At 42.3% G+C, this 11,164-nt stretch overlaps 1 protein-coding gene across 7 annotated transcripts in view; it reads left to right on the forward strand.

Annotated features, from left to right (window-relative positions):
• Positions 1-5,007: 5,007 nt before the first annotated feature.
• ORC2 (origin recognition complex subunit 2) overlaps positions 5,008-11,164 on the forward strand; it is a 61,903-nt gene continuing 55,746 nt past the window's right edge. For 5 of the 7 annotated variants that reach the window (XM_023510426.1, XM_012802287.2, XM_023510427.1 and 2 more), the window contains exons 1-3: positions 5,008-5,197; positions 9,177-9,221; positions 10,699-10,802. In XM_023510426.1, coding sequence (XP_023366194.1) covers positions 10,706-10,802 — 97 coding nt within the window. In that variant the 5' untranslated portion in view covers positions 5,008-5,197; positions 9,177-9,221; positions 10,699-10,705. The remainder of the gene's footprint in view (positions 5,198-9,176; positions 9,222-10,698; positions 10,803-11,164) is intronic. The other 2 variants (XM_023510430.1, XM_023510431.1) reach the window with 1 other exon arrangement.

Raw genomic sequence — 11,164 nt, forward strand, 5'->3', positions numbered from 1 at the left:
AGCTGGGACTACAGGCACTCGCCACAACGCCTGGCCATTTTTTTGGTTGCAGCCATCATTGTTGTTTGGCAGGCCCGGGCTGGGGATTCGAACCCACCACCTTAGGTGTTTGTGGCTGGCGCTTTAGCCGCTTGAGCCACAGGCACTGAGCCAGCAGTTAAACTTTTTGATCTTTCCCACATTGTTTTCTAAAGATACTTTCGTCTTCTCTTGGAACATGGGTTTAATCAAGGGTTGAGCCTAGGCCCTCTTTTCCTTTCCCTTTCTTTACATGCATTTTCTAGAAAAATCTTTTATGCCTTTTTTCCTTATGACTGTTATGCTTGTTATGGACCAAAGCTTTATTCTCCATTTTATTTTAGATTCAAGCAATATAAAGCCCATTGTCTTTTTGATATCTTGTTTATTATGCCTTAATCCAAATACTAGCAGTTCTTAACTCTGGATCTGCATTTGTTAGCAAGGGTGAGATTCACCAATTGACAGTTCCAATTTTTCCTTTTATTAGATACGTAATACTTGCTTATTTTGAAAACCTTAGAAATACAGAAAAGGTACAATGGGAAAAGCCATTTTCCTTTAAGGTATTGTAATACAATTGTGATACTGAGATATTAATAATATAGTGGAGGCACTATTCCTCCCCATACATACTTCTGTCATCCAGGTAGGTCACAATTTGTTATGGTCCAAATTCTCCCATATGAAAACCGTAACAACTAACATTTATTGAGTGATTAGGATATGCCCAGCACCATCCTAAATACTTTTATTTTATTTTTACTTGTTTTTTAAGACAGTTTCACTATGTCACTGTTGGTAGAGTGTTGAGGCATCACAGCTCACAGCAACCTCAAACTCTTGGACTTAAGTGATTCTCTTGCCTCAGCCTCCTAGGTAGCTGGGACTATGGACACCTGCCACAATGCCCGGCTATTTTTTTGTTGTTGTCATTGTTTAGCAGGCCTGGGCCGGGTTCGAACCCACCAGCCTCGATGCATGTGGCCAGTGCCCTAACCACTGAGCTACAGGCACCGGGCCATCCCAAATACTTTAAAGAAAATGCAATAATTCATTCACTTAATACTCAATACAGTTGTATTACATAAGTGCTCCTTTTATAAGAAAAATAAAGTACATTCGATATATAATACAAATTCACAGAGCTAGGATCGAACCCATTTAGGTTCATGCACTTGTGAACTTAAACATTATTATAACATAATACTTCGTAACAGTGTCGATTGTTCTCAACCAAGTATATTTGCCAGACACCTTCCCTATCCCTATAAGGCCAAACCCCCTGTTGGGGGTGTGAAGAAAGGGAGGGGTAGCTCAACAGAGCTAGATTACGAATAGACAAACTAAATCCATGAAAGAATACAGTCCTAATATCCTAGGCAACCTCAGTTACAAACTTACTCTTCTATGCATGTACAGTAATTCTAGTTGTGTACCATCTTGGGAGAAATGAAAAATTGTCCTTATTTGGTTCCATATAGGCAACTCAGTTGAGAAAACCATTTTTACACCATAATAAAGCAGAAGAGACTCCCAAAATGTAAAACTTTAAAATACCTGATAGTTCTTTTCCCCATCTCTTCTCCCATCCACATAAAATAGTTGCCAGGTATTATGAAAGAAAATCTGAACTTCGCTGGACTGACTTAAACATTCATGATTTAATGTTCTTTTTAAGTACTTGGGAGAGGACAGAAATAGTGTCCTGTGTTTAGGCCCTGGGTTATAATGCGAATAGGATAATTTATGATAATAGCCTTAGCCTTGTGGAACTGGCTTTTTTTTTTTTTTTTTGAGACAGAGCTGTCCCCCTGGGTAGAGTGTGGTAACATCACAGCTCACAGCAACCTCCAACTCCTGGGCTCAAGTGAGTCTCCTGCCTCAGCCTCCCAAGTAGCTGGGACCACAGACGCCCGCCACAACGCCCAGCTATTTTGCTGTCGTCGTTTTGGTGGGCCCGGGCTGGATTCGAACCCACCACCTTAGGTGTATGTGGCTGGCGCCTTAGCCACTTGAGCCACAGGCACTGAGCCAGGGGGACTGGCTTCTAAAACTCACTTGAAGGATCCATCTTTTGGGACTTTACCTTAGGGAACAATTTGACACACGTCAAGAATGAAAACTTTTTTTTTTGAAACAGAGTCTCACTTTGTCACCGTTGGAAGAGTGCTGTGGCATCATAGCTCACAGCAACCTCAAACGCTTGGGCTCAAATGATTCTCTTGCCTCAGCCTCCCAAGTAGCTCGGACTATAGGCGCCCGCCATGCCCGGCTACACTCTGGCTCAGGCTGGTCTCCAACCTGTTAGCTCAGGCAATCCACCCGCCTCAGCCTCTCAAGTGCTGGGATTACAAGCATGAGCCACCGTGCCCGGCCTCATTAATTATGTTTTCATTAATAAAATGGTCAGCCCCAGTTATGCTGACCAGCACAAACCTAGCTCAGAATCATTTAACTGAAAACTATTAGATTCAGTAAGATTTTTATTTTATTCTAATAGTAGGGAATTTCTTACAGAATTCTAAGAAATATATACTTTATTCACAACTGAATAATGTACTTTATACACACTGAAAAATTCTGACATAAAGGTGAACATATCTATTCAGTATTCTTAGATCTTCAATTCTTCAACAAAGTTAGACTCAGGCAACAGATTATAGGCCAGTCCTTCCACCTCAACCTACCAAGTAGCTGCAATGACAAGTTTTTTGGTTTTTTTTTTTTTAAGAGACAGCATCTTGGCAACGCCTGTGGCTCAGTGGGTAGGGCACCAGGCCCATACACCGAGGGTGGCAGTTTGAACCCAGCCCCAAACTGCAACAACAAAAAAGGCTGGGCATTGTGGTGGCCACCTATAGTCCCAGCTACATGGGAGGCTAAGGCAAGAGAATTGCCTAAGCCCAGGAGTTGGAGGTTGCTGTGAGCTGTGATGCAACAGCTCTCTACTGAGGGGGATAGAGTGAGACTCCGTCTCTTAAAAAAAAGAGAGAGAGAGAGACAGTGCCTTGCTATGCTGGCCAGGCTGGGGGTTCAGTGGCTGTTCACCGGCAAGATCATAGCATACTGCAGCTTGAACTTCTCAGCTCAAGCAACCTCCCCACCCTAGCCTCCTGAGTAGCTGGGACTATAGGAAGAGATGCCCAGCAAGCTCCTCAAACTTAAGCACTTCAAGCACACCATTTTGTATCTACTCATCCCCCCAATGTTTTCTTTAAAGTTACAATGCACTGAAAATTGCCTTTTCCTTTTTTTGAGACAGTCCTTTGTTGCCCAACCTAGACTGCAGTGACTTCAACACAGCTCACTGCAATGTCAAATTCCTGGGTTCAAGTGATCCTCCTGCCTCAGCCTCCGAGCTGAGGCTGCAGGCATATGCCACCCCAGCTGGTGAAGTTTCCTGGTTTTTGTAGAGATGGGGTTCTGCTCTTGATCAGGTTGGTCTTGAACTCATGACCTCAAGTGATCCTCCAGCCTCAGCCACCCAGAGTGCTAATTACAGCAACGGCACTTGGAGTCCCTTTCATTTTCTTTCTTTCTTTTTTGAGACAAGAGTCTTAATATGTCACCCTCAGAGTGCTGAGGCATCACAGCTCACAGCAACCTCAAACTCTTGTACTCAAGTGATTCTCTTGTCTCAGCCTCCCAAATAACTGGGACTACACACAACCCACCACAACACCTGGCTATTTTTAGAGATGGAGGTCTCACTCTGGCTCAGGTTGGTCTCGAGCCTGTGAGCTCAGGTAATCCACCCACCTCAGTCTTCCAGAGTGCTGGGATTACAGGTGTGAGCCACAGCGCCTGGCCTCCCTTTCGTTTTCTTAAGGCTACTATCATTTCTCAAATGTATTCCCTAAACAAATCAAGGCTACTATGACAAATCTGTCTAAATGTATTCCCTAAATAGCTTCCAAATTGTGTGATTTCATCTCTTCTTTTCCACTCCTGCCTCCTTTATCCAATGATACTTTACTACAAATCTGACAGGTGCCCTAAATTCAGACCCAATTCTTGAACTTTACACACCTGTTACATTGATTCAGACTTTCTACCTGGAAAATTTTACCCTTTCTTTTTGCCTGGCCTAAATCTATCAAACCCTTATGTTGAAGTTTAAACATCTCTTCCTCCAAAGAAATTGTTCCTGACTCCTTATGGCTTTTTAATTAGATACTCCTGCCAAGAGCTCCAACAAATGCTTACACTTCTTACATCGTATTTTTCTCTATATTGTCCTTTCAACATCTTCCCGTGCTAGGTATATACTGTGAGGGCAGAGAGCGTGGTTGTCTTCGCTCAATATTGTATCCTTATCGTCTAGTTCGCAGGAATAAATGAATCCAAATGAAATAGTATTCGGCTAGTAATACTGTGCCTATCACAGTCCAGGTTCCTTCTTTTTGTTCCTCATTTTCTCTACGTCTATTGATTCTATTTCCCTCCCTCTTCATCCCATTAGTAGTCTGCTCTCATCTCCATATTTCAGTGTTCGGGCCCTATTTCTCTGCACAGGAAGGACCAGCTCCTCTCCTCCCTCCCCTAAATCTTTGAGATGTACAAAATCCTACCTTTCATGCCAAATGAAGAAAAGTTAAAAAAAAAAAAAAGCGAATCATTCTCATCTTTTTCATCAAGAAAAGGTACCTAGATAAACCAACGAACACTTTTAAGATTGCCCCAGGACAGAGCAACCTGTCAGCTCCCTTCCGTCCACGAACTTCTCGCGGTCCAAAACTACACTTCTTCCACTCATTCCCCGGAAACGGAAAGAGGAAAGGAGGGACCCGGAGCTCGGGCCTAAAGAATTCGTTCTCGGCTGGTTTCCTGCTGGGCGGGGCCCACTGGCCAGCGGCAAATGGCCGCTGGAGCCGTCGCTCTTGGCCGACTCTGCTTCCTATTCGCTTCCCGAGGCACCGCCCCCTGACCAGGGCGGGAGATTCGGTGTGTCGCACGCAGGCCGCCAGTCTCCTAGGTGCTCTCCGGGGTTGGCAGCGTAGGCCTGGCTCGGCGCCGACTACTAGCAGTTGTGATCTTCTGTTAGGGCCGAACTTGCCGTCTCTGCGGAGACCACTCAGCAGGGGCTCGTCTGGCAGGCGTGTGGGGGCTGGAGCCGAGCGCTGTGGGGCGTCGGGGCAGGCTGCCTCCTTTTTCTGCTTCGCTCCGGGATTGTGAGGTGAGTCCGGGTGCGCCCGGCCCCGCGGCCGAGCTGGGGTGCCAGCGTCTCGGGTCGCGCGTCTCGAGGCTTCCCCCGGGTGTTCGGGACAGGGTCTCTGCGCCTCTGTCTTTGCCCTCTGCAGAGTGCCCGCGGGCCCGGGAACCCCTGGCTGGCTAAACGCAGCCTACTGGTCAGCGGCTGGAGGCACAGGCCGAAGACCGCTCTGAAGTCTGTGGTAGACTTCATGTGCGAGGGATTCCTGATGCCAGCATACCTGTTTCCCGGCCTACAGAGCCCTCTGACTGAACGGAAGAAATGTAACGAAAGTGTAAAGTCTCCCTGTGAGGGATGAGGAGACAGAGGTCATGCTTCAGAATAACCATGGTAGCGACAACCTTTGATGTCATCCCTTCGTAAAAGCGCCATCGGTCACCTTGGGACCATGCTCGGTTGATACGCCAGGCTCTGTGGGTAGAGTCTTTTAAATTAAAAAGATGTTGAAGCATTACTTTTCATTTAACAGTCAAAATCCTAATAAAATCAGTACACCTTCCCCTAGTTAAACTGCAACCTGAAGAAAAATAGTATGGCCCTAAACTTTGTGTAATGGCACACTGCACGTTAAATGGACATCATTCCATCACGTACTGAGCACTTTTTGTATTAGACGTTGCATGAGGTAACGTGTACAAGAGATCTGCATTGTGAAGTTTAAAGTAAAGATACTGGTAACAGGGAGCACTGAAAGAACACTTGATGTCAGGCACCTGATTCCATTTAATCCTCACTACTTTGGACAAAGCTACACAGTTACAAAGTGTGGCATTGAGATTAGAAACCCATGCTTTTCTAGTATTAAAATTGGTACTTAGCCACTAACTCATACCATTTTCTTTTTAAAAGGATTACATTTTTTTAAATTGCAGCTAATCCTTTATTTGCTCTCACAGAAAAGTAGGTTGCTGTTATTCCTCATGTGGTGCTGCTAAATTGCCTTGAAGTTAATTCCATGAAAGGAGTTGACCTCTAAGCACCAAGGAAGTGCCTTGAAGGATTGTAGATGACCACTAAATATTGCATTTTACCATGTGATTGTTAAGCAGTGTTTTTTTCAGGAACCGTTGGAGAGAAAAGAAAGTTTCTTATGAGGTCATTTTAGGAATTTCTTCTGTTTGGCTACTTTATACTAATAAAATGCTTTAAAATCTAGAAAAAAATGTTTGTAAAAGTGCATTCAGACTGAGTTACGCTTTTTCTATCCTGGCAATTCTTTTTTTTCAAACAGAATGTCACTTTGTCATCCTCAGTAGAGTGCCATGTGCCATCACAGCTCACAGCAACCTCAAACTCTTGGGCTCAAGTAATTCTCTTGCCTCAGCCTCCCAAGTAGCTGGGACTACAGGCATCCGCGACAACGCCTGGCTATTTTTAGAGAGAAGGTCTTACTCTGGCTGGGGCTGGTCTTGAACCTGTGGGCTCAGGCAATTCACTTGCTATCCTGGCAATTCTTATGTAAAATACTATTGGGAAATTGCCTAGGACCATATTCAGTAGTCTAGAATATTTGTTTTTAAATTTTCCTAGGAAATCTTTTTTACCTCCTGAAAGAACTATTATACTAAGCTTTTTTTTTTTTTTGGAGACAGAGTCTCACTATGTTGCCCTTGATAGAGCGCTGTGGCATCACAACTCACAGCAACCTCAAACTCCTGGGCTCAAGTGATTTTCCTGCCTCAGCCTGCCTAGTAGCTGGGACTACAGGCGCCCGCCACAATGCCTGGCTATTTTTTTATTGCAGTTGTCATTGTTGTTTAGCTGGCCGGGGCTGAGTTTGAACCCGCCAGCCCTGATGCATGTGGCGGGTGCCCCACCCACTGAGCCACGGGCGTCGCCTATTATACTAAGCTTTTACTAATGAGAATTATGTAACAGACCTTTATTCCTTTTTCGCTTTAGTTGCCAGGAAATTCAAAGTCCAAAATTCTTTGCATGCTTTTCTTTATATTTTCCCTCATCCAGATTCCTCATTAGCATTTATAGTTTATAATTTGTTTTATTGCATTTGCTCATTGTCACTGCAGAACATGAGTAAATAAGTAAATAAAAATAATGTAGATTATATTGAATCTGGCCATACTCTTTGAACCATGACAGTCAAATGAAAAGTTAGAGGACTATAGAAGTCTTTGATAGGGCAGACTGTAGGGACTCTTCCAAATAGAACTGTCCGGCCCAGGAAAGGATGTCCTGCCCAGGAAGGAATGAGTACACCAATCCCTACACACACACACACACACCCCCCAACTCTTATATTCCCACCCTGCCTTAACCCATGTGCTGACTTCTTTTTCGAACTCAGCCCACTTGCAGCAGAGTGAATAAAGGCCCTGTTGCTAACACAGAACCTGGACTCCACTTCCTTTCATTCATCATATCTTGGAATAACCTTGGTAGAGTGCTGTAGCATCACAGCTCACAGCAACCTCTAACTCTTGGGCTTAAGCAATTCTCTTGCCTCAGCCTCCCAAGAAGCTGGGACTACATTTTCATGTAGTGATGGCCTACTACTATTTTCAGTCCTTTACCTCTCAATCTTTGGGTATTTGAAGTATACAGTTATGTGGGAAATGATTAGAACAATGAATAATTTGCAGAGGTTAAAATGACCATGTAGGATACATTTTTATTTAATGGCAGGAGAAGTATGTGGTATAATAATCAGGAATTTAGGAATTGATCAAATTTAGGTTTCAACTCTAATACACATTTCTAATTATGTGAATTTGGATGAATGATTTAATCTTTAGCCTCAGTTTACTCATCTTTTTTTTTTTTTTCTCTGAGACAGAGCCTCAAGCTGTAGCCCTGGGTAGAGTGCCATGGAGTCACAGCTCACAGCAACCTCAAACTCCTGGGCTTAAGTGATTCTCTTGCCTCAGCCTCCTCAGTAGCTGGGACTACAGGTGCCCACCACAATGCCTGGCTATTTTATTTTTGGTTGTAGTTGTCATTATTTGGCAAGCCCGGGCCAGATTCCAACCTGCAAGCTCTGGTGTATGTGGCTGGCACCTTAGCTGCTTGAGCTACAGGCGCCAAGCCAGTTTACTCATCTTTAAATCGGATAGATTATATACAGTAGAACTTCTGTGAGTTGGCTACCCACAGGCCTGTAACAAATTGGTCAACATATGGAGGAGTCTGATCTATGAAAATTAGGACAACTTAAAGAGGTTCTCAGTGTAGGGAGAGGTCAGCTATGGAGGTTCTGCTGTATATAATACATAGAGATGCAAAATATCTAGCTCAAAGAACCTGCAGATTTAATGACCTTGTATATATAGAAGTGCCTAATACAGTATTTGACAAACAGCCCCTCACAGAACTTAACTTCTTTATACAAATAGTATTAAAGAAATTGTTAGTTTATTTTATAGAAATATCAGATAAGTGCATTAAACTTTTTCTCTACTACACCCAGATTCCCCATAATAGGAACCTGTATCATGACTGAAAATATGGCGCAGGAGGACACATTTTATAAATAGTGATCATAAATCATAGATGAAGTATTTTATTGTGTACAAAGTGTAAACTTCATCAAGTTGTTGTGAGAATTCATTTAGAGTACTCAAAACAATGTTTAGTACGTTGTAAGTACTCAGATTTTGCCCTCCTACCCCCCAAATGCAGTTGTTATTAGTCTCTAGAGCTTCTTGTCCATATGGTATAATTATTTTTTTGTTGTTGCAGTTTGGCCAGGGTTGGGTTTGAACCCACCACTGTTGGTGAATGGGGCCAGCACCCTACCCACTGAGCCACAGGCACCACCTGGTATAACTATTTTGTTCTTAACTACTGTCATGACAGCTTTAGATTTGTAAGGTCTACTTATGTCTGTTCATCATGTTTGTTAAAATTTGAGGACTTCTTAGTTTTACCTCATTGCTTTCATTGTCCTATAAGCTGACCCTAACTGAGTTCTTTTTTCCAATTACAGGTGACTCTAAATTTTCCAGCTGCAGAATATGTAGTACCTTAAAAGGTAAATGAAATCTGAAACAAGTTACTTAAATGTGCCAACTGTCAAAAGAAACCTTGGCAATATTGAATTATTAGTACCTGCATGTAGATAACTAACTCATGAGAGATACAATCAACAGTTCCTCTTGTCAAAAGAAAAGTTAAAAACAGGATTTAAAGAGAGGAGAGGAAAAAAATTCACCAAGAATGCTGAATCTTAGTTTACCTTTTTTTGGGATAAACTGACTTGTTGGCGGCAGTTGGAATTATCGTTAGTTTCAGGCCATTAGCATTATAAATTCTGGGAACTGAATTTTGTCAAAATAGCTAGAGTTGACCAAACTTTTGCTTGCTGAACTCTGAATTTTGTTCAGTAAGGAACTACAATGAAGTGTAAGAAAGATTCACATTTACTATTTGGTTGCAAAGTACCTAGAAGGCCATATTCATAAAGTTTGATAAGTCTTCAATAAAAGTAAAAGAAGGTGCTTGAGGGCTATTTGATCCAGGCTTGGAACACTAATGAAGTATGGCAGACTTCCCTCAATGGAGTATATCTTTCTATTAAACAGGTAATAAAATCCACCAAACATTAATTCTTCTGCTGCCCCCTTTTTTTTTTGAAGACAGAGTCTCAGTCACCCTGGGGTTGAGTGCTGTAGTATCATAACTCACAGCAACCTCAAACTCTTGGGCTCAAGAGATCCCCTTGCTTCAGCCTCCTAAGTAGCCACAACATCTGGCTATTTTTTTTTTTTTAATAGATGAGGTCTCGCTCTTGCTCAGGCTGGTCTCAAACCCATGAGCTCAAGTGATCCGCCACCTCGACCTCCTAGAGTGCTAGGATTTCAGGCTGCTGTCCCTTTTCTAAACACATGTATTAACTTATCCTGTTTCTGTTAATGAGGTTGTTATCTGGATGAGTTAGAGCTTTCTTTACAAATAAATTATTTTCTCAACATTATAGTTTCCTTTAATTGGATTTAGCTCCTCTCAGATCTTCACATCTTTCCCCTTGTCCCTCATTTTTTAGATCAAGAATTATCTGTAGTCAGATACATAATATTAATATAATAATACATAGTATCTCTTTTATACTATTTTTTTTTTTTGGAGACAGTGCCTCACTTTGTCACCCTAAGCACTGTGGCATCATAGCTCACAACAACCTAAAACTCTTGGGCTCAAGTGATTTGCTTGTCTCAGCCTCCCAAGTAGCTGGGACTTACAGGCTCCCGCCACAAGGCTCAGCTATTTTTAGAGATGAGGTCTTTGTTCTGCCTCAGGCTGGTCTCAAACCTTGTGAGCACAGGCATTCCACCCACCTCAGCCTCCCAGAGTGCTAAGATTATAGGCATGAGCCACTGTGCCCGGCTATCCCTTTTATACTTAAGAAGCCTTTTAAAAATATGTTATAAAGACATGTATTCATCATGTGAATGTTTGATTGACAGTGTGAATTCTTCATCAATTTTGAGTGGTTTTTTGCCTTTGTTTAGGTTGGCAATGGCAAGTAAACTGGAAATAAAGGAAGACAAGATGCTGGAGGTTCAATTTGTGGGAGATGATGATGTTCTTAATCACATTCTTGATAGAGAAGGAGGTACTAAGTGATTATGCAATTGAAGAGATGGTTATTGTAATGCTCATAGATTGTATCACTTGTAAAAATACTTTAACATTTTATTTTGAAAATATGATACAAAGTATTTGATCTACTAAGACTAAATAAAAGCTACTTTAATTTTTAATTTAATTATCTGAAACTTTAATTGAAAATTTTAAATAAAGCCTCATTTAATATAAAATGCTCAGTAGTAGTCATAAGTGATAACTTAAAACGTGTGGTTATTTTGATTCCCCCAAATATACGCTTTCAGGCTCGGCGCCTGTAGCTCAGTGGTTAGGGTGCTGGCCACATACACTGAGGCTGGTGGGTTCAAACCTGGCCTGGTCAATTGTTGT

Source organism: Otolemur garnettii, unplaced genomic scaffold (assembly GCF_000181295.1).
Source record: "Otolemur garnettii isolate 467f Iridium unplaced genomic scaffold, OtoGar3 scaffold00013, whole genome shotgun sequence".
In the NCBI taxonomy this organism is placed as follows: Eukaryota; Metazoa; Chordata; class Mammalia; order Primates; family Galagidae; genus Otolemur; species Otolemur garnettii.